This window comes from Zeugodacus cucurbitae, chromosome 3 (assembly GCF_028554725.1).
Source record: "Zeugodacus cucurbitae isolate PBARC_wt_2022May chromosome 3, idZeuCucr1.2, whole genome shotgun sequence".
NCBI lineage: Eukaryota > Metazoa > Arthropoda > Insecta > Diptera > Tephritidae > Zeugodacus > Zeugodacus cucurbitae.
In genome coordinates this window covers 9,619,937-9,643,382 of record NC_071668.1, presented here as the reverse complement: position 1 = coordinate 9,643,382, position 23,446 = coordinate 9,619,937, and the positions used below count along the sequence as shown (strand labels likewise).

The window sequence follows — 23,446 nt, the reverse complement described above, 5'->3', positions numbered from 1 at the left end:
GCCTTCTCTCTCGTGTGAAATACCATACTATTACATAGTTTGTGCTAATTGAAAACCCTTTAGACACGCTAATAACGGCGGCAACAAGCAAACGCTAGGCGCATGAGTCAAACATTGACAGCACCGCGCTTGCGCATGCGCACCTTTCAACAGCTCAAATTACTCAACTGTGAAAATATGATTGGAAAATAGAAGTTTCCCATGAAATTGTGGCGCAAATTGTGTGGTAAAATATTATTTGTTTGCGATTCATTTTTTGTTGTTGAATGCGTGGCAGTGTGGGAGTGCAATAATATGAATATTTCTTTATAGGCATGTGCATATTAAATCAATATTTGATTTGGCGTTTTATTTGCTGAATATTTGTTGTATTTAAATGATTTTGAAATTAATATTACATTTATTAAATTCTTTTATTTTTTTAATATTTTTTTTTTATTTTTCTATACTTATTTGTACATTTTTTTATATTTTAATTCTTTTTATTTACATTTTCTTTGAGCTCTTTGCATTTTCCATATCAATTTGTTGATTTTACTAAAAAACAATGGGAAATTATTGTTTGTTCATGCAACATACTGCGTATACCCCTTACAAGCGACCTCCTACATGATTTATTTACACACAAAAAATACAACAAAAAATTTACTTTTGTTGTTGTTGTTTTTTTTTTTTTTTTGTTAACAACATGCTAACTGACGCGCCTAGTGTCGTTTGCGATTGATGTCATTTTCTTTAACATAAACAATTTGCCTGCCGTAGACTAAATACACGCACTCAGCCACGGATACACACACACATCCCCATTTACTATAAAACTCCTTTTTATTTTGTTTATTTACACGCATTTCGTATGTAAATATTTAAATTGACTGCTCATCAAAGTGACTGAATGGCCACGCATGTGTATGGCGTGTGCATATATATATATGTATGTATATGTTGCATGCCACATGCGTAATTCAATCTGGCTCATAAAAATGTAATGTTTCGTTGGCTTCAATTGCTGCAGCCGAAGCACATACACACACACGCACATGTGCCGTTATATAGCGAGCCAGGAAGCCGCTGAGGCAGTTAGTCATTTAGTCAACTAATTGTTGTTATGACTTTTGACGTAAATTTCCGTTTATTTGCGCTGCACAAAACAAACAAAATGCCAATGGTGCAACAAGCAAAAGCAAAAACAACAACAATAGTAGAAAGTGCATTGAGATTGCTCGATTACTTTGTGTCGATGCAGTCATCAATCAGCAAAGCATTTTTTAGCGGTACGCACATACATATATACTTGCAACACATATCTGTGTATGTTCATATGCAAATATGTGGCAACTCTACTTTAGTTTATTGGAATTGCTGCATAAACTTCATAAACAAGCAACTCTCATATCGAAAGCAGATTGTACCAAGTGACTCGATGTAATGAATTGCAGCTATTGCAACAAGTACAGCCGTATCAAAGGCAGCACAATTTCAGCAACCTACGGCCGTTCCTGCGCTACCTGCCAACGCATTGGCATTTTTCTTAGTTATAGTTAAATCAGTGTCTTCTTCTGCTTGTCCTTTCCCTCAGCCGCTGCCAAATGCATCAGTTGCTATTTTAAGACACATACGCACATATATGTGCCTCGTTAGCTGTGGCATGCAGCACTGTGTGGCAGGCTGGAATTTTCCAATCCTCAGCTTATGGCATGTCTCACACATGCCACAAAGCGGCGCATGCAGCCGTTGGGCTACCTGCCGCATGCATATTGGCTTGCTGCCTTCTAAGCGAGTCTGTCGGCTGATTCTGTATGGCGAAAGTATTTCGTTTGTATGCGCGTATGTGTGCGTGTCCACTTTTATGGTCCTCCTCAAGTGGTCTCATATTACAGTTTTAGTAAAAATTTAATAAATTCTACATAAATGACCGTGGTGACCAAGTTTGGTTAAATGCATTTTGGTTATGCGACGATTTTCAAGTGACTACGGCTGCAGTTCGAAGGGATGAGCTAAGAGGCATGTAATATGATTACAGAAAAAACATAATATTCATAAGACGCAGGTTTGTGAGCGTTGCACTTCCGTGTTGCATGCCTCAAATGCTTGTGGAATTATGGCGAAGTGAGCTGTGATGATAAAGGCTGCATTTTAAGAAATATACATTTATTTTTAGTGCCAACAAAAAAGCTTTTTAAAACCAATAAGCGGCTTAAAAAGCACTAAAGGCATATTTTTTAAATGAAGGCCACAGGAGAACATGGAAGAAGTTAAAAATTTGTTGAAATTTAAAGGGCGTGGAAAGAGATAGGCTGTAAATTATAATACCTAAATTTTCCCAAAATTAAAAGCTTTTATATTAATGAAAGCTCCTAAGAGTATTGAATGCATTTTAAAAGTATGCGCTCTTGCAGTAGTTCTGAATTTGTCATATAAAACTTAAAAGCGTTTAAGAACTTATAGTTTAGAAAAGCTTTTGAAAGCTTCGGTACTTAAAGTGAAAGTTTTAAGAGCTTTTAATTTTGTAAACTTCTATGTTTCTTTAAGAGCATATCGATTTTAAATGCTCTAAAACTATTTGAGTATTTTCCAAAGATTTCAAGGAGCTTTTCAAGGCCTTTACATACTGCGTTGTAAATTTTCTTACATATTCAACCAACTATATCAGCTCTTCTATTTTCAAAATTAATTCAAACTCACTTCTGATAAGCCTTGCAACAGTTTCTTAAACCGCTGATGCCACAGACCGCCATACTACTAAAGAGCTTTAAGTAAAAATCGTTTCAAGTGAAAAATGTCGCATTACCAATATGAAGAGCACTTAGCGCTGTAGCGATTTAAGATATGGTAAAAACCTAGCACAACAACAACAACAAATTAAGCTGCGCTAGCAGTTAGCAGAAACAACAACAACAACTTGTGAAGCAGACTAGCAACGCTAAGTATGGCGTAATACTGAGAAGTGCAGCGAATTGTTATGGTTACGCAGGCACAACTAGTTGAGAAGATACACTCACTACAACAATAATAACACCAACAACAAACTGCTTGAGCGAACGATCGGCAAATGACCACTTCAGCGCTTTTTAGTTAAAACAGCGATAAACCAGATACAATTTCAAGTGGTTTTAATATATGAATATCTATGTGTGAGCCGTCGTTAGTGTGGCATGCCACAGACAAATAGAAATGCAAACATAAATATATTGCAAGATCAAGTTGAGCCTACCTACTTGCATACTAGTCTACTGTAGCTGGCTGCCAAACGGCTTATCACACAAGTGGCGTCTGAACAGAACGAAAGAGCCGAAGCAATGTGGCAAGATATTGTTGCAACAACGCACTTGCACTCGGCAGCTAGTAGTAGTAGTTGCGCGGACTGGCAGCAACAATTGCTGTCAGTGTAGGTTGACATTCATTTAGATTTATGGTAGATTTCACATAAAGCAACCGTGCAACAAGCACAGGCAAGTGGACATGCTGCACGTTAGCCAAGCGGCAGCAGCAGCGGCAGCAATTTAACATACCAGCAATTCAACACCTCAACCGACCGTGCATAGTTCAATGATTGCTGCAGCAGATTGTGTTTGGGTTGTTGTTGCATATGTGGCACTTGCCACATGACAGCTATAGTCTGCGTGCACGGCACCATGTACTAGGTTAGCGGCATGTCGGACGCATGTTAGCAACTATTACGCGCTAGCACACATACACTTGCATGCAACCGTAGTATGCAACAATTGTCCATGTTGCAAATAGAAGCTACTAAATTTCCCGATATGCTTCTAAATGTTGCACGCAGCAAATATTTGCGCACGGCAGCTTAAGTCCGCAAGTGTGTCATTGCCGTGTTGCCACATTATTGCGTTGCAGCGTTTGTTGCTATCTTTGTTGTTGTTGTTGCTTTATTAAATTTAATTCCAAAGCGCGATATTAGATGTCAAGCATTGATAAAAAGCTTAAGGCAAACGCGACAGGAAATCAACAACACTTGATCTTTTTTCGTTTGTTAGTGCGAGAGTCAAGTGCAGCGACATGCAACATGAAGCACATGCACATATATTTGAGAGTATGTTTTGCAAGGTTCATATGAGAATAAGTGCGCTGGCTTGGAGGACGTTAAGTGTTTGCTCATAAAGTGATATTTATTTATATACGTATGTGCAAGTGACTGTGTTGCAACGCTTGTTTACCCAGAAGTGCATTTGAGTGCGCATTTCCTTTTTCGTTTTGAAGGTTCTTTAAATTTTGCAAATATTAAATTTCATCTCCAATGCGATAAGATTGCAAATGACTGCTAAGCTATAGCAGAATTCGATCGTAAATATTTACTTAGGCAAACAAACAGATAGGCGGCGCATAATTGAATGAAATTTATGTTGCATACTTGTGCATTTTCTAACAAGTGAGAAATGTTAATATAGTGAACATTTTAGAAATTTGAACTAAATACTAATTTTTTATTAACCAGTTCGTAACTAGTTGCATGGTAATGATATTTGTAACTAGTTGAAATTTTATGCATTTTTTTAAATATTATAAGTCTAAATATATAAAATTTTAGTTTATTTGAAATGATAAGCATTTTTCATAGACTAGTTCCAAACTGGTTACATTGTAATGGTTTTTGTAACTAGTTATAAAATGTACAAACTAGTCTAAAAATAATAATAATTTATTAAATACTATTTTTTTTAATTTCCGCAAAAAATATATTAAACTAGTTACATAGTAAGTATTTTCGTAACTAGTTCACAACTAGTTTCATATATTTTATGCAATTAAAAATTATGTGTTTTATGCACTAAACTCTAAAATTCTGCTAATTGGGTAAATATTTCATCTAGAAATTTCAACATAACTGAAAAGGTATGCAACCTAGTGAGTCCACCAAGCCAAAGAAAACTCTTTAAATTTATATTTTTTAACAAAATGAGATTTTCTTATATGAGATAGCAACGCTAATATTCCCTTAAAATATCACAACTATTCATTAAATAAGAACTTCAAACCTTCCTTGTCATATATGTAATTCCACAAGGTGCTCGAAATACCGCAAAGTGCACTCAAGGTTTAAATGCAAATATGCAGATTAGGCTGTGCAGTGACTCATGCACTTCTTCAAACACTACACAGATGCTAAATAAATGTTGCAGACACATGCATAAGCTGTACATAGAATCATCACTACAATTACATGCCACGTCGCCACTTAGATGCTTATCATTGCAATGCAAATTTCGCTTGATGACGGCTACACAGGTCAAGATGTGCGCGCGCTTTATTATACACATTAAGCATAAAAATAAAATATCAAAAAAAGTGTGCAACACTTGCCACGCGTAAAACAATTCATTTGACGCTATGTGTGTGTACAAAAAGTGTGTGGCATGCAACGCGGAAACGTTTTGGCAGCTACGCACTAAAGTAGGAGTACGAAAGTAGACACACACAAAACAAAGTGGGCGTTGAAATTTGATGCAGGTGAGAAGTGAAAAAAGCGTTGTATGTACACATGTTGCACGTACATATGTATATGCCACTGACTCGCCCAACTAACGGCAGCCAAGGTTAGGTTAGGCGGACCAGACTAATAGTTGGCGCGGAAAATTTTCCCATTTCCATAATACATACATGCATATGTGCAAGGTTTGTCCATGTTGCAAGCAATTGCTTTGCTAAACAACAATTTGCCGCGCTTTATTCGCAACGTCAGCGTTGTGTTGCATGCATATATGTAAAAAGATATGCATATAAGCTCTTAAACTGACCATGCAACATTATGTGGCAAGTTGTTATTTGCATACGCATAGGTGTTGCTACAGCGCTGCTGCTGCCCAGCTTTATAGCTGTAAATTTTAAATATATTTTTTGCAGTGTTTTTTTTATCTTTTGTTGCTTGCAACCTGCCACACTAGCTGCGGCAATATTTTATTTTATTTACATAGAAACTTCAATAATAATTTCGTCTAAATGCGCTGTGTCATGCTGTGCTTAGCTGCTGGCGGTCAGCAGTGTTGGCCAAAGACAACGCTACAACAACAAAAATAATAGCAAGAAAACAACAACAATTAGCAACTGGCAAGCGCATAGAAATTTATTAGCTATCAGCTTTTGCGGCGCGTCGCGCGAAAGTAATTAAAATTTGCAATTGTTGTTGTTGCTTTCTTTGTTGTAGTATGCTAGTGACTGCAGCATTAGCTTGCCACACTATTTTTTTTTGCTGAAAAAGTTGCGGAAAAACAGGAAGCACGCGTTGTGGCCAGTTTTTCGCCGATTTGCATTTATTGCTGTTGTTGTTGTTGGCTTAATGCCGGCTTATTTCATTGTAATTATTAATTTAATTTTTTCTCGGATATTATCTGTGCTTAAACTTCTTCATTGCTTGCGCTGAAATGCAAATCGAATGCGTTTAAGAGCAGTCAAGCATAATTAATAAACTGACATGCAGAAATATACATACATACACACATATATATGTAAAATAACCGCTACCTACTTGCAACCTACTCGCTTTGGTCACTACTCAGTGCCTTCCAAGTCCAAAGTTGCGCCTAGTAATTGAAATATGTATGCCACATGCAACAACATTCATACATATGTCTTCATTTTTTTTGTAGTTGTTGTTGTTTTTTTATTTCATAGCTGGCGGCTGCTAATTCGTTGGAAGATTAATTACACACCACCAAGTATGCACACAAGCTAATGCGTTGTTGCAAGTCAACACATACACATGTGCTTCCAATATAGCGTGTTGCAGCCACATCCATGCAACGCTCTGGCCCTACTGCCATGCAAATCCCAAAGCAAATCAATGCACTTTTCGGCTAACCTTTTTTAATGTTTATTGCTTTTCAGTGTTTCTTCCACTTGATTTTCCAACTACTTTTTCTCAGACGATTCACTGCGCTTGCAGCTGTGTGCTTTGTTGTTGTTGTTAGGTTAGAACTAGTAGTAGTAGTAGTAGAGGCTGTAGGCTTTCGAAAATTAATTTTCATGTTCTCAAGCGCATTTTTTCTGCATTTTTCTTACTTTTTATTTATGGCTTGAGTAGCAGACAGGAAGTCCTGCGGCATATTTGCATAGTTAGTGCAACAGCGCTGCTAGTTTGGGTTTTGGGAGAGAGAGAGTGTGCTTTACGGTAAATTGTGGATTTAATTAAAATAAGCTAATGTTTCTATATACGAAATTTACACACACATGCATACGTGGCATGTATTTCGAAAGTGTGAAATTTCATCTCATCTTCTCCTTTCAAATTGTACGTTTCTTGGACGAGAAAGCTTAGGAATTTTTTTATAAAAATTTTAATTTATGCTTTAATTACACAAAACCAACCAAATTTGCATTTTAGTACATATTTCTTGACTGGTCCGTTTAGAAGTAATTCGGTAACTAGTTGGTAACTAGTTCAAAATATAAATAAAATTATTGAAATACAAAAATGTTTGCTTTATAAATTGAATTATAGAAAATTTTAATGAAACTAGTTTCGGACTAGTTACGCTGAAGAAGAAAACCACCATTCAACTCAAATAAATAAAAAATATTAAATATTTAATTAGTGGTATACACCAGGGAATTACTGATAAGCGACTGTAACAAAACTTGTTGTCTATAAATACATAAATACACACACATACATATGAGCACATGATACCTCAAGCATAATGCGCTAAGAGTTTTCAATTCCCACTATAGAGTGCGTGTTTCAGAGTAATCGCCGTTTAAACGCTTATTAAATGCCTTTTAAAAAAATTTGATAAGACATCGGCGTACAAGACAGGCTTGAGGTTCATATTAACAACAACAACAAAAACAAAAAGAGTGATTAAAACACTCAAGCAATAAAAAAATAAAAAATAAGAAATAAATTAAAAATCAAAACGAAATTATTTTTGAGGCGCAAATCGACGCCGCTGCAGCACGCACGCAATGTCAAAGTATGTATATATGTTGTATGCAGCTGTACGAGATAGGCGAACCTGATACAGCACGCCACGTTGTTGCTGCTGTTGCCGCTGCTGGTTGTCATTTGCTAGGGCAACATGTCCCAACACAAGCTTGCTTGGATGCTGTGGAGCAATGCCAATGGTTTCGTGTTGTCATTTATCTCGCTACTGTTGTGTTTGTTGTTGTTGTTGTTATTATACTTGCAATTTCCGCTGTTTACCGCGGCGTCGCGCTGTTTGTTCAAACGCTCTATAGCACGTGATCGCCGCTTCAGTGTTTGTTGACTGTGACTGCTGCTCGCCTTTCAGCCTTCGCTGTTGTTGTTGTTGCTGTTGTTTAATTCTTAACAGGCGTTGACGTGCGCCAAGTGTGACACGCAATCCAATAAATCGCACATAATTTTCCATGCAACACCTTCACACGCACATCTGTACTATGGTATTGGTGTGCTTGTGGGGTGGCGCGAGCACCCTGTTGGAATTCAACTTGCTAGCAATAAATGTTGTTAGTTTGGATTTGGTACTAAATTCAAACTCTGATATTATAACAGCAGCTTTTACAAGTATTTTTGCGACTTTAGTCCGACTAGTCCTAAAATAACTAGTTTGTAACTAGTTTTAATTTTTCAAAAATAATCGAAATTTCAATATCTAAAATTTAAAAAGTTAATTACAGAAGTGTATTTTACATTACACAGAAAAAAATTAGCAGCCACCAAGCCCATAACAATAGTTAGTATTAATTTTGATAAAATTTAATAAATTTTTCAAATAACTGTATAATTTTTGCTTTTATGGTTGAATTAAACGTATTATAGCTAGTTTATATGTTATTAAAAGTCATTATGAGTGCATTAGAAGTTTTTAATAAACTGGTCTTTAATAGATTACTTCGGAACTAGTCTGTAACTACCCTGTCAAAAAATAATTTGGATTCAGTTAACCTCAAAATACATGAATAACAACATTTGTTTCACAATAATTTCTTCAAAACACATTTTCCTACAGGATACTTGAAGTTGCCACACAACACCAACGGTCAAAGGCTGCATGTGAACGGGTTTTCGCCACCCAATACATATTATTTCCCAACAGTTGTGAGTTGTGTATGCAGTTAGGCAGCAATCAACAACCACCACCACCCCTACTGCCACCCATGCGTTAGTTGTCACTGCTGCAGCAAGTGCAAGTTGTCATTAAAAACGAAATAAATAAAAAAAGAGGAGAGCAAGTAAATCCCTGTACGCGCTGGGCAATAATAAAAATTATCTAGCACTAAACGACACGCATGTCTGTTGATATGCGCCGCTACCCAAGAGACACCCCGCGAAGGCTAACTATCATGAGTACGCAGCAAAGCCTTGTTGCAAGTGCCACACTATCAGCGGTGCAGATCCTTGTTTGTCGCGCTGGGGGAAAACTGCGTGCTTATTTCAAAGCAACAACAACAACAAACAACCACTAGCATCAACTACAGCAACAACAACGCAAATGTTGCACGCATAAGCTAACTTGCAACGCCTGTGTCCTTGTAACAAAAAAGGGTAATGTCACCCGTGGGACCATTTGTCTTGCTGTTACCAGCGCCACTACTTGCCACACGCTGTTTTTGTGACACGCTGTTGTTGTTGTTTTATTACAATTTTTATTTTTTGCTTAGCTTAGTTGCCCGACGATTGGAATCTCAGTGTACTCTGCCCAATCCACAAAAAGGGAGACCCCACAATCTGCGCCAACTATCGTGGGATAAGCCTCCTTAACATCGCTTATAAGGTTCTATCGAGCGTACTGTGTGAAAGACTAAAGCCCACCGTCAACAAACTGATTGGACCTTATCAGTGTGGCTTTAGACCTGGAAAATCAACAACTGACCAGATATTCACCATGCGCCAAATCTTGGAGAAGACCCGTGAAAAAAGGATCGACACACACCATCTATTTGTCGACTTTAAAGCTGCTTTCGACAGCACGAAAAGGAGCTGCCTTTATGCCGCGATGTCTGAATTTGGTATCCCCGCAAAACTAATACGGCTGTGTATGTTGACGTTGAGCAACACCAAAAGCTCCGTCAGGATCGGGAAGGACCTCTCCGAGCCGTTCGATACCAAACGAGGTTTCAGACAAGGTGACTCTCTATCGTGCGACTTCTTTAACTTGATGCTGGAGAAAATTATAAGAGCTGCAGAGCTAAATAGAGAAGGTACAATCTTCTACAAGAGTGTACAGCTCCTGGCGTACGCCGATGATATTGATATCATCGGAAACAACACCCGCGCCGTTAGTTCTGCTTTTTCCCGCCTGGATAAGGAAGCGAAGCGAATGGGTCTGGTGGTGAACGAGGACAAGACGAAATATCTCCTGTCATCAAACAAACAGTCAGCGCATTCGCGTCTTGGCTCCCACGTCACTGTTGACAGTCATAACTTTGAAGTTGTAGATAATTTCGTATACCTAGGAACCAACATTAACACCGATAATAATGTCAGCCTTGAAATCCAACGCAGAATCACTCTTGCCAACAGGTGCTACTATGGACTGAGTAGGCAATTGAAAAGTAAAGTCCTCTCTCGACGAACAAAAACTAAACTCTACAAGTCCCTCATCATTCCCGTCCTACTTTATGGTGCAGAAGCGTGGACGGTGTCAACATCCGATGAGACGGCACTAGTTTTCGAGAGAAAGGTTTTGCGGAAGATTTACGGTCCCTTAAACATTGGCAACGGCGAATACCGCAGAAGATGGAATGATGAGCTGTATGTGTTGTTCGACGACATAGACATAGTCCAGCGAATAAAAAGACAGCGGCTACGCTGGCTGGGTCATGTTGTTCGAATGGATGAAAGTGCCCCAGCTCTGAAAGTTTTCGATGCAGTACCCGCTGGTGGAAGCCGAGGAAGAGGGAGACCTCCACTCCGGTGGAAGGACCAGGTGGAGAAGGACCTGTCTTCACTTGGTATTACCAATTGGCGCCAAACCGCCAAAAGGAGAGATGCGTGGCGCACTGTTGTGGACTCGGCTATAACCGCGTAAGCGGTTTCTACGCCAGTTAAGAAGAAGAAGTTGCAACTTTTAACTGCAACAATTGCAAAAGCAATTCATAGCCACCATTTGTTGTACAGTTGTTAGTTAACTGCTACAAGCCATGGTGCGGCAATGCAACAAATAGTTTACGCTAGTGTACGCCTGTGTGTGGCAGTTAGTGATAGTGCAACGTGTATGTAGCAACAAGCTTGAGCCTCAAGAGACCATTTTGATGAGTTATATGGAAGCGGCCATGCGGCATGCAACTAAAGTGGGGCGCATAGAATAGTAAAAAACTGCGCAACAATGTGCGCCAATTGCCACCTTGCTTCAGCAGCCAGCAGCTGAAAGCTGAAAAAAGCTGGCGAACTACGGCTCAAGGCTGCCGCGTGTGGGCCGCATGTAACTTGTAGCCTTATGCCTACATTTCTTGTTCACAGGTCAACGCGGCACCCAACTACCGCTAGGTACTGTTTTAATGTTGCAAGCATGTATTTTTTATTCTTTTCTATTTTGAAATTGCTGCGCGCTATTTATTATTATATACTTCTGCGAAAATTTTCGCTTATTTGAATTTACATACTTTTATTGCTTTTGTTTTTGTTGTTATATTCTTTTTTGTTTTTTTTTTTTACTATCCTTCAGCTCGTTGGCTAGTTGTAATGCGCTTTTTCATTTTCAATTTTTCCATTGCCAACTTTTTTATTAGTTACTGCCAGCATCTGTGCGCGCAGTCATAGCTCAAACTACACTCGCTCATTCACAGGCACACATATATACATACTTTATGATATGGCAACATATAACCGTCAAATTACGTCTGAAAGTAGGTCAGTTTTGGTAGGCAATTTTTTTGCCGTAGTTCGCCTGCCTCTCGCGCATATGTGTTTCCAGACACGTGTATGTGTGTTTGTGTGCGTTGCAAGTACAACTAATCTTCTATGCGAATCTGCGCTGGCAATTTTCACAAAACAAATTGTTTTAGAATGCATATTTGGTTGTAAAATTAGTGTAGTTACTTATTTGTAGTTGTCTGGTAGAGCAAATTGAAGTGCCTAATTTGTAGGTGATTGCATATGGAATTTAATTTTCCAGCGCGCGCAATTGTTGTTGCTTGCGAAAGTAGCTAAGGTAATGCGGCTATTTTTGTGCTATCCAATATTTTTCTAGAAGACAGTTACTTATATCAGCAATTTAAGTCGTCGAAAACAAATTCTTATAGCATTTAATGAGGTTATATTATGTCGCTGAATGAAAATCTATCAAATTATAATAGAAGAGGTGAGAGAGGGAAGGAGTAACCTTTAGGTGGTAATTCTGTTCCTAATATTGCCATGCAATACCTCAGTTATCATAAGAGAAATAGAATGAAAAATTTAATATACCCGTTCAACCCAAAGTGAGTTCAACTATAAAATATCAATTGCCTTCGATTCGCCACTTCTCTGCTCACTAAATTTAAGCACTGCTCTATTTCTGTCGAATGATTTACAATAAAGTATATGCGAAACTACTGCTCTTAATTTTTAAAGTAATTCATTATACCAGATTTATACCAGTTTATAGGAGTTAAACCAGTTGTGTGTTCGATTCACTTTTTTTTTCAAAAATTCTTAGAGATTCGAAGACAGCTTAACTTAATGAACATATTAGTAACTTTGAACCAACTTAAGGCCAGTTTAAAAGACATTTGAAGGGTTACAATTGCATGTGCCGAGATTTCAAATTTTTATGTGGTTTTAAAATGTCCGAAAAGGTGGATGTGACAGCTTTTATTACTTGATATACTTTAAGTGATACAGTTTAAGTTGAAATGAGTAAAGAAAATGTTGAATATACTAGAAAATGTAAATTCAATGTACTTGCAACATATCAAATTAATATAGAACACCGTTAAAAATCAATTTTAAACTCCTTTAAAAGCCTGAAATCTCAGTTTAAAGTCGCTCAGCTGCTAGTTGCTTATATTATATATTTTATATTGCTTATATTATAATTTAAACTCTATATGTATAGACTATAACCGAAGTTGGTGCCGCACAGAGCACTTAACATTTTGACTTAACACCTCCCAGCGGTATGATAAACGCAATTTCAAATAGGGTAAAGGCAACAGCAACAATACTAACTTCAAGTGGCAACAACAATGATATACAAGAATTGACAAACTTATAGAAAATATGGAAAATCTAGAGATTTTAAGGGAGGGAGGGTTGAAAATAATGAAGCTACATTACAACAACAACGACAAATATACGGTATTAATATAAACTGTTATCTTCAATAAACACTGTTCTTAAATATTGCTAATGATTTAATACCACATACAACAACAAAAAAACGACAACAACAATAAAAGCAAAAATAAAAAATAACAACAACAACAAATCACAACAATTATTTTAGTGTTATATAAATCTAAACGAAGCTTAGCTAATGAAAGCTTTACCAAAAAGTTCAACCGCACTAATTGTGTGGCAACAACAACACTAACAACATAAAGCATTATTTTCGATATCTATCTATATAATATATATAGAGTACGTGCGTCTACAATGTGAATTAAAATAACAAAAACAACTGCAGCCTTAATCAATGTGCTACTAGTGACAACCGGCAACAACAACAACGAGATACTCGTACACAGGAGTCGCCGTTAAGCCGGCAAATGATGAGCCATTGACATTCTGAACTGAAGCGAATGCAAACACATGCACATAAATAATAATAAATCTTGCTGGCGCTCGCACCAGCATGCCTACAGATGTGGCATGGCTTGATGATATCTAGATATTTATAAATAGATATCTGTGACAAAATGCAGACAGACAGACACACAACGATTTGCTCGGTAAGCGTGTGTTTGCGTGCCTTTCTTGTTGTAATTTAACTTAGTGCGTATGTCGAGATGTGATTGTGCAACGAACTGTGTGCGCCAACTGATAGCGCGCGCACAGAAGAAACGAAATTAAGAAGTAGAAAAATCACAAAATTAAATCCAAAGACAGGAAAAAAGACAACAACCACGCCTACTTTACAACAACATTTCCTACTGTGCGCGCATACAGTTCCTTTGCGAGAATTTGTCGTTTAAGCTGGCCGGAAAATGCGTTGTGGCAAGTTGAGTGCGTGCCACAACGCTGCCTAATGTTGCAAGTAGCTAAGTTAATGCCCCAATTTATTTTTGGTTTTTGCTGTCTTACGATTTTTACTTCGTGCTCTCGTGCTCTTTTTTTTTGTTTTTTTTTTTTTGTTAGTGAAAAACTTACCCTTAAGCGCTGCAACATGCTGCAATCCAGCTAAACCGTTGTTCTCGACCATTAGCAGCAACAACAACAACATTGCGCCACGCAACAGCAACGATGACGCAGCATTTGTGTGTATTTTTAGCGTCGTTGGCACTGTGGCGACAGTTGTCCGCTGCTGCTGTCGCTCCCCATCCATCTCATGTGGCATATTGCCGGCGGCTCTTTGTTGCATTTTATTTCAAAATTTGTAAAAATGCACTGTAAATGTGTTGTTGCAAATCCTTTGTTGCCTTGTTGTTGTGCTTTTCCACTCAATATTTGATTTGTGCGATTTTGATTTATAATTCTATACACTTTTTTTTGATTTTTTGTTTTTCACTTGGCTGGCGTCCAGCTGCAGGCGCTCACTGGCTGCTGCTAATAAAACACTTGTTCTTTGTCAATGCAATATTTTTTTATTGTTGTAATTTAAGCTTTAATGCTGTATATGCGTGTCACGGTTTAGCATTACAGCTAACTGGTGTTTGGATTTGTTGCAAGTGTGTTTTGCTGTTGCCCTATGCAACAAAGCGACACATGTATTTAATTTATTTTTTTGTTTAAAACATATTTTTGATTTGTTTGTTGTAATTTTTGTTGAAGTTTCAATAATTTTGGTGTAATTTTATTGATTTCAAGGATTTCTATTTCACTATTTCATATATTTTTGCCGCAAAAGTTTTATTTGTGCCACTTTTCAATGTGAAAAAGTCAAGTTGGACTTTTTTTTATTAAATAATTTTGTGTTTTGAGTTTAATACACCGCACAATTTCACTTTAGTTTAATAATAGCTGCAGATTGCAATAAATTCGAAAAAAAATTAATAACATTCCAAAAATATTTTTATTTTTTTTTATTCGTATACATTTAAAAAAAAATTTAATATTTTTATTTTTGAATAATTATTTGTTTTTAATAATAAAAATATATTTTTTTCTTATTCGTATACATTTAAAAAAAAATAATATTTTTTTATTTTTTAATATTTATTTTTTTTTTTTAATTATTATTTTTAGCGCTTTTATTTTTTCTTACAATATTTTTTATTATATTTTTATTATTATTTTTTGTTTTATTTATTATACTAATATAATTCAGTTTTTCAATTTACGAAAATGTAAATTAAATTTTTTTGATGTAAAAAAATCTGATGGTTTAAAACTCGTCAGTGTTTTCTAATCAATATTTTTACACTAAAAGTAAATATCAGCATTTGATAATTTTTGAGTAATTTTTATCATTTTCCAATTAATTGGTCAATTCGTCTTTGCTCTTTTGTAGCTGTAGGTTTTGGTAATATTTAATATTGCTAGACACAAATAAATATTTTATATTGTTCAAAACTAATAGCGATTCCTTGATTCGTACTCAAAATATCAACTTATTGTAACTGAAAAAATATTTTTAAATTTTTTGTTTCAAATTTTCAGTTTTAATAGCACATTTTTATAACATAAAACTAAAGATGTGATTCAAAAACTGTATCTCAAGCTGTTTTCTCAATTGTTTCTGCCTTCTTCTATAATAACAACAATAAGAAGATATTTTAAATATTTTTGATTCCAAAATTCATACAATGAATTTCAAAATTAGGTATATTTTTTTAAATTTTAAAATCGTTTAGGGCATAGTTTTCCAATAATTTTTTTTATTACCAAGCGTTTTAAAAGAATTTTCAATGGCATTTGTCACTCATGTGGCAAGGGATTAGAATATCTTGGAAACACTTAAAGCACGTCACAACACTAACAATTTTTATTGTTTTTGGCACTTAAAATTTTTTAATAAAAACTTTTCATATTTGTATTATACCAGTTCTTATTAGTTTTTTATATTTCTGAAAAATTGTCCAACAGTTTTCAAAATGCTTCAAACACTCAAGCCAATTTCATGTCAATATTTTTCAAGTCCAAAATAATTCGTTGCTGTTTTAGTACTTTGGCTTAGGACCGGTTTCACTAGGTTTTTGAATTATAAATAATATTTTCAGGTTCAACAGCATCCATATGATTTCCAATAATTCGAAAATCTCATACACCTAAGGTTTATTTTCATGAATTAAACAATTAGGCACCTCAAACATTTTTCAAACATTGTCTCTTCAAAATATCCAGCATTTTTCAAACATAATACACCAATCAGTTAACATCCAATATATGAAATCACGTATTTACTAGCATTTAGTAACTTACAAAATTTTGTTTCTTTCGTCAAATTTTACACATTTTCACTTTATCGAAAAAAATGCCCATACATGTTGAAAATCTTTTCAAAATTTTTGTTTTCTCATAAAATAAATGCACAACGCGCGCTTCAAAACACCCGCGTCTACCTACTCTGTGTTGCACAGTGTAGTCCAAGCCTGGGCTTGATGATTTCCGCTTTTCCTTAGCGCGCGACCTTTACTGCACACAATCAAAAGGCAGGTAGAAAGAAAATCGCCCGCACGTAAACGACGAACTGAGACCGAGCGCAACCGTACGGCACACTACCGTTACATCAATGATTTTCGACATCCAAAAAGGCCGGCAAACGTTTAGCAACTGAATCGAGCGAGTGGCGGAAACTGCAACGCAGGCACCGAACCTTGGTAGCCAGCCGAACAACACACACACACGCGCATTCGTAGCTGAAACGAAACACAACACAACAGCGGATTCGTGCGCGTATCTGTCGGATACAATCCACACTTGCAGTCGGCGGCGTGTTTCACATTCCCAATTTGCTTACCGAAGTAATTGTGGATTGCATTTGTATCTGTGTCTTACCACGAAGGTGTGTGTGTGTATGAGTTTGTTGTTATTTGCAGCGTGCGGGCGGCAGCAAACGCTTGTTGCATGTTAACTGCGAAGGCAGTGCGCGAGTCAATTGGCTTTTGTTTGATTTTTGTTGTGGAACACAGTGAATGGGAACGCGCATGTGGTGGATCGTATTTTTGTTGTGTGTCTGTTTGGGTGTGTGCATTTGTTGTGTTGCTTTTTGTGTTGGTAAAGCAAAGGAAATTGTTTTCATTTCATTTTCGTGCATTTTCACTTTCGGCAACAAATGTTGCGCAACATTTGCAACTTGTTTGCATGGCAACATGTTGCTGTTTGTTTAAATGTTTACAGCGGAATGTTGCTCTGGAAGTTGGTTCAAGCAAATGTTGCCATTGGCACATATTTCGTAGAATTTGAGAGTAAATTGTTATTTTGATTTTTTTTGGTGGAATGATAAAAAAATATTTTTTTTTGAGTCAATAATATAATTTTATATGTATGAAGAGGCAAAAACTCGTATAAGGAAAATAACTACCTCGTACCAAAATCATAGTTTTAAGTAAAAATCAAGTTTATGGCTTCATTAGTAATTTTCGAAGGGTTATAAGGAGACCTTTATGAGGAGACCCTAATTTACATATCATATTTTTCGCTTAAAAATTCGAATTTCCAACATGTACCACAACATATCTAAGTGCTAATGTTCATTAGAGATAAGATTGGATACAATATTTTGACTCGTGCGCTTGAATATTTACAATTTTATCTAAAAACTTTAATTTTAATAGTCTATCAAGCCCTTTGGACTTTCATACTTCCTGTTAAAATATTTCATATTGTTTTTGTAAGTACCTGCCTTCGCAAAAATGATCGATTATAATTTTCACACGGGTTATTAATATTTATCTGCTACATTAATTTGCCGGCGTTTTCTTATCAGTGCGACATGTGTAATAATATTAATTTGATAATTACTTAGGTTCGCAGTGCATAAACATTAACTTATCATAATTGAAGTATAGATATGTAAGGGACCAACCATCTAGGAAATTAATATACAAATCTTAAGAGACATTTCTTGGTTTTGTTGATTTTTAGATATTTTATCAATAAAGAACAATTAATTTCAAAATTTTTAGCAAAATTTTTTCCATAATTTTTGGAATCCCGAAATTTCGGAATCACGGAATTAGCTAAAATTATGATAATTTCCTGAAATCACTTCTTTTTATGTTCCTTAAATTTTCGGGATTCGAAAATGCGCTTTTGAGGTCCCGAAATGAACTAAAGTTATTACAAGTTCTTGGAATCGTTTTTTATATATTTCTTCATAATGAAAAAAAAAATAATAATATGAAGAAAAAGGTTAGTATTAACCTCGAAATGAAAATAACCCTAATTTTGTAAAATCATTATCTCAATTCTATGTTATACTATGGCCATGTTAATTACTCAGATTAATTTTGAATACATCTGTGAGCAGTAACAAGCCTTCAGAACGAGCAAGCAAGAGCCACAAAAAAATATAACTTCTTCAGAGATACTAATTAGACCAACCCTAGGATTATTGATTTTGTAAAGAAATGTTTGACTGCCAAATAGATCATAAAGCCGTTTGCAAAAATATATTGAATTTCACATTAAATTACAACCGATTAAATTCGACTGCTAATACTCCCCTCATTCGAGAACCTCTTGATTCGAAAAATATTAAAACTGTTTATACTCTTGCAACAAAGTTACTAACGAGTACATATCTCGTAAAGTATTAAAGCGGTATCAACCAAACTCTCTATAGTCGTTTCTTTTAGCCACTTTCTTATATATTTCAAAAATGGAAGAAATCGGATCATAACCACACCTACCTCCCATACAAAGGTTATGTAGAAAACTACTAAAAATGCTTCAATTCACTAAAAATAAAACAATAGAAAAAACAGTAAATTACATGATCAAGATGGTACAGAAGAGCTGCACTCAAAGTTGTATACAAAATTTTAAATGGGCGTGGTTCCGCCCACTTGTGGGTCAAAAACCATATATCCGACCAATATCAATGAAATTCGGTTTGTAATGTTTTCCTTGCATCCCAATGATGCGTTGTGAAAATAGGCCAAATCGGTTGACAACCACGCCTACTTTCCATATGCCAGAACTTTGAAGTCGATCTGAATCGTTTACTATACAATATATGAGTGCACTAGTGCAGACATCGAAACAAAACTTTGCACAAATACTACATTTATCGAAATCGGACCAAACATTTTCAAGGCCCCATGTAACGAACATGCTTCTAATATACTTTTTACCGAAAATATAAGTAAGTCTCTTAGATATTTTTAAGAAATTGAGAGGGAACATGTTTCATCTAATAATATGTCTCCGTGCCAAAAATGAGTGAAATCGGGTCATAACTTCCCTATCTCCCATGTACCTAATATTTGGGGTTTCAAACATTCATTGGTTTACATCGTTTAGTATTATATCAGCAAAATTTAGTGAGCATATAATCTTGGAAAGAATGTAACTAGTTGGAAAAAATAGTTGAAATAGGTCCATGAATTACCCAGCCTACATATACTATATAGATTTTTGTTTCCTAATGGACTTTACGCCGAATATGTGGATAAAATTGTGTGTTATATCAATAAAATTAAATAAATAAATTGCGAAAGTATATAATGTTCGGTTACACTCGAACTTTGCCCAACCTTACTTGTTGAATTTCTTTTTATACACATAATATTAGGCTCCACTTTCAATAGATGCAAATCTCATTTGGTATGCTAAAGTGTATTTATTTCTAACAACAACAACCGATTAACGAATGTCTAATTAATCACGTGCTTCAGACCAAATAAGTGTGTTGTCGATAAACCATTATGATAGCAATCATTACGATATGCATATTCATAACGACCACACTCGTTCACCAATTTGTTTGCTATTAAGCGCAATTCATCATAATTCGTATGTAATGTAACCACAACGAGCGGAAATTCGTCTAACAAGAAAGATAAATTCTGTGCTATAAAAGTGAAATCTTTTCGTTTGCAAATTAGTTGTCAAACAGTTTTCACTTGCAAAACATTCCAACATGAAATACTTCGTAATTTTACTCGCCGCCTTGATCGGTGTTAGCCAAGCTACACCCTACAATCAAGCGTCTGGCGTCATTGAATTGGACTGGCGCGGCAATCTGCAACAGAATCCCAACTACTATGTCAGCCAGAATCCCGTAAGTTCAAAAAATTAACTGTAAAAAATAGTATTTCACATAATCTTCCTTCATTTGTTGCATCAAAAGGTCTCCTGGTTCGCCGCCAACTACTTCTGCTACTCGAACGGCTGGTCACTGGTCGCACCTAATAGCTTTGTTTCCGACATCCAATTGAAAGGCTTCATTGAACTCTTCGGTATGTGCGTGTAGCTTTTTCTAGTTTCATTAGTCTTTAGTGTATGCTCTGTGTACCCCTAGCTCTGACCCAAAATAACTACTGGACTGCTGGCAACCGTTTGGCCAACCAGACAACATGGCTCTGGGGTCTTACCGGCAAGAAATTCTCCTTCACCAACTGGGGTGTCAACGAGCCATTGGTTGATGGTAACTGCTTGCTTGTGCAAACCAACACCACCGATATTTTGTGGGCCAACCAAGATTGCGCTGTGCAGAACAACTTCATCTGCCAGAAGAATTGAATTCACACGAGAAATGAATAGTTTTATTAAAATTTGCTGATATGTATGTATATGATTCGTCACAAAAAATATAAAAAAAAAAACAATAAATATTAATTAACCTTTAGCAGATTTTATATGTTTCTGGGTTCCAAGATGTGTAATAATTTTCAAATAATCTCGCTGTATCTTCACGAAGAATTATGCCATTCGAAAGTGGTTTCTAGAATTTTTTTCATCCCTTCTAGATGAGTCAACTAGGAACTCATTGATCAGTGACTAACTTTATAAGTGTCTTCGGAGTTTCTGTATCTGTGATTCTAGGAATACGCTGTAATAATCTTACATTATTAATTTTTTTTGTTGCCATAGAATCAATCGATTGTAGAAGTGCAGGTGATCTATGTTCTTCCTTATATAAATATTAGCCAAGGTCTAAAATATCGCAATGAAAGAAGTTCAAAATAACCCGGTAAATATGATTTGGTTTTCGTATCGAAATGAATGAAATCGGCGAAGGTCCTCTATAACATTATTTTTGTATCCTATATACTCTGAATTTTCATAACCGGACAACTCCCATAACCGTAAGAAACAATGCGACGGTAATGTCTGTTTATGAGGAATTATGCCGTATATATTTTGAGATATTGAGATTAGGTTATTCGAAATGGACAAAATCGATTAATATCATCAAATAGCCCCATATATAATAGAAAGAACGACTTCCGTCCATTCGGATCAGTTTATACCGGATATATCGATCAATATTTGAGGGATTTTATTGAAAATAGGTGATAGTAAACACTGGCGAAATTAGACCTTATTTTCTACTCTTCCACTAACAACATGTTTGAGCATATATGGATTAAGAATCTTCCGATATACTAGCTCATAGCTTCCAAATATCGAATATAATGAATAAGGAAAAGGAGATTTATAAACGCTCGTAAAATGTAGGCTCCAACGCTTCGATTGTCTGCTCAAAAATAGATCGGATGACATCCAACACTATATCGACGGGATCCGAACTAAGTTTCTACCACTTTATATGAAAGAAACTAGTCCAATGCTAATAAATCGCCTAGATCTCTGAGCCACCTGCAGGTGAAATTACTGTTTACATTTCACAGTTATTAATTTGACAAAAACAACAATGTTATCAGCGTTGAATTGATTATGGATATATTTATATACATATATAGCTAAAGTGTTGACAACACTCATCGCCTTATATGCCAATAACAATTTCCACATAAAAGCTTAAACAAACATGATAAATGATTCTATATCAGATACATATTATATATTTTTAATAATTAATAGTAAACGCAATGTACATAAACAATAATCAAAATATTTGAACTAACTTAACTAAAATATCCATTAATATTAACAATTTTTAATCCGTGTATATTAAATTGCCAGACACAGAAGTCAGGCCATCTGTTATGTTTTAAGTACACAAAATCAGTGAAGATAAGTGAAAAGAGATATATAAAAAGTGCGAAAAATGTCCAACGAAATTAGTTTTAAATCAAACAGTGCAAAGCAAACATTTAAAAAAATGAAACAATTTAGCGGTAAATTAGTGCTTCTATTCGTGGCGCTGCTGGGCGTAAGTCAAGCCACAGCGATCAGCGTGGATAACGAATTCTCCTTCGGTTGGCCGGGTAGTCTCAGTGACAACACCGACTACTATGTGAGCAGCAAGGAGGTGAGTAGAGACCACATTTGAGGTGAATTCACCCTACTAAATGCCGTAAATATTTAGGTTTCCTGGTTCGAAGCAAACTATTATTGCTACTCGCAAGGCTGGGAATTGGTGGCACCCGAAAATTTCGACGTACAAACACTACTCAAGGGCTTCCGTCAATTGTATGGTGAGTATAGATGGTGTATAGATATTAAATATATTTTCCAAAATCCGCATATAATCCGCAACAGAGGTGACCGGCACCGCATACTGGTCTGCTGGCAATCGTCTTTATAACAACAACTGGGTTTGGGGACTTGGTGGCGAAAGTTTCGCTACATCTAACTGGGCTACCAACGAACCGAATGGTAATTACAGCGAGAAGTGTTTGTTGATTGGCCAAACTGTGCAATCTTTGTGGGCCGATGCTGACTGTGCCGCCAAAAACAAGTTTATCTGTCAGAAGACCAAGGCCAAGGTAGCCAAAGCGGCAAAGAAGTGCAAGGATAGTCTTTTCTAAGCGATGTGAAGATTCAGGAAGGTGTTTCACTAAATGTTATGGGTTTTATTGAAAGGTGATGAATATTTTAGCACGCAGTATACGTTTTTGTAAAAGTTATTATCGAAGGTTTTATAAAGTAAAATGTTAAATATCGAACTTTTCGAAATTGTATAAAAAATTAATCAAATAAATTGTTGAATTCAGAAATCCACTAATTGTTTTAATTCAAACAAAGTTTAAGTTGGAAATTTCTGACTCCATTATAACATCTTAGAGAAGCACTACCCATATATGTATCTCAGCCAGTAAATAGAGAAATGAAAATTCATAGGACTTCCCTTTTCCCTCGCTTCGGTTTCTATCAGCAAGGGAACGAAATGTTTCGACTCATATTTCTCTGGCATGTTTATTATCTTCGATCCTTTTAAGGTTCTTCGAGCCTATTATATTTAGAATACGAAAGCTTTCTAAGAAACCTCTCTAGGATGACCAAAAAATATTAATAACGATTTCCTTATTCATATCAAAGCTTATTCTTCCAATGAATTTCGATAATGCAGCCAAAAAT

The 23,446-nt window shown here is 35.9% G+C and overlaps 3 protein-coding genes across 4 annotated transcripts in view; 2 read left to right on the top strand and 1 right to left on the bottom strand.

Annotated features, from left to right (window-relative positions):
• The window catches only part of LOC105210902 (cell adhesion molecule Dscam2), a 111,402-nt gene extending 94,594 nt beyond the window's left edge, over window positions 1-16,808 (bottom strand). The window contains exons 1-2 of one of the 2 annotated variants that reach the window (XM_054226595.1): window positions 16,436-16,808; window positions 14,225-15,034 (exon numbers count right to left, since the gene is read on the bottom strand). In XM_054226595.1, coding sequence (XP_054082570.1) covers window positions 14,225-14,435 — 211 coding nt within the window. In that variant the 5' untranslated portion in view covers window positions 14,436-15,034; window positions 16,436-16,808. The remainder of the gene's footprint in view (window positions 1-14,224; window positions 15,035-16,435) is intronic. The other variant, XM_054226596.1, reaches the window with a different exon arrangement.
• Window positions 16,809-20,048: 3,240 nt separating this feature from the next.
• Window positions 20,049-20,812, top strand: LOC105210886 (lithostathine-2). Its single transcript, XM_011182085.3, has 3 exons — window positions 20,049-20,240; window positions 20,310-20,418; window positions 20,481-20,812. The coding sequence occupies exons 1-3, from the start codon at window positions 20,100-20,102 to the stop codon at window positions 20,699-20,701; spliced, it is 471 nt and encodes a 156-aa protein (XP_011180387.2). The 5' UTR covers window positions 20,049-20,099; the 3' UTR covers window positions 20,702-20,812.
• A 1,383-nt stretch (window positions 20,813-22,195) lies between these two features.
• On the top strand, window positions 22,196-23,085 carry LOC105210887 (C-type lectin domain family 3 member A). The gene is made up of 3 exons (XM_011182086.3): window positions 22,196-22,397; window positions 22,455-22,563; window positions 22,628-23,085. Exons 1-3 carry the CDS (start codon window positions 22,248-22,250, stop codon window positions 22,894-22,896), a joined length of 528 nt encoding a protein of 175 aa, XP_011180388.2. The 5' UTR covers window positions 22,196-22,247; the 3' UTR covers window positions 22,897-23,085.
• Window positions 23,086-23,446: the final 361 nt, after the last annotated feature.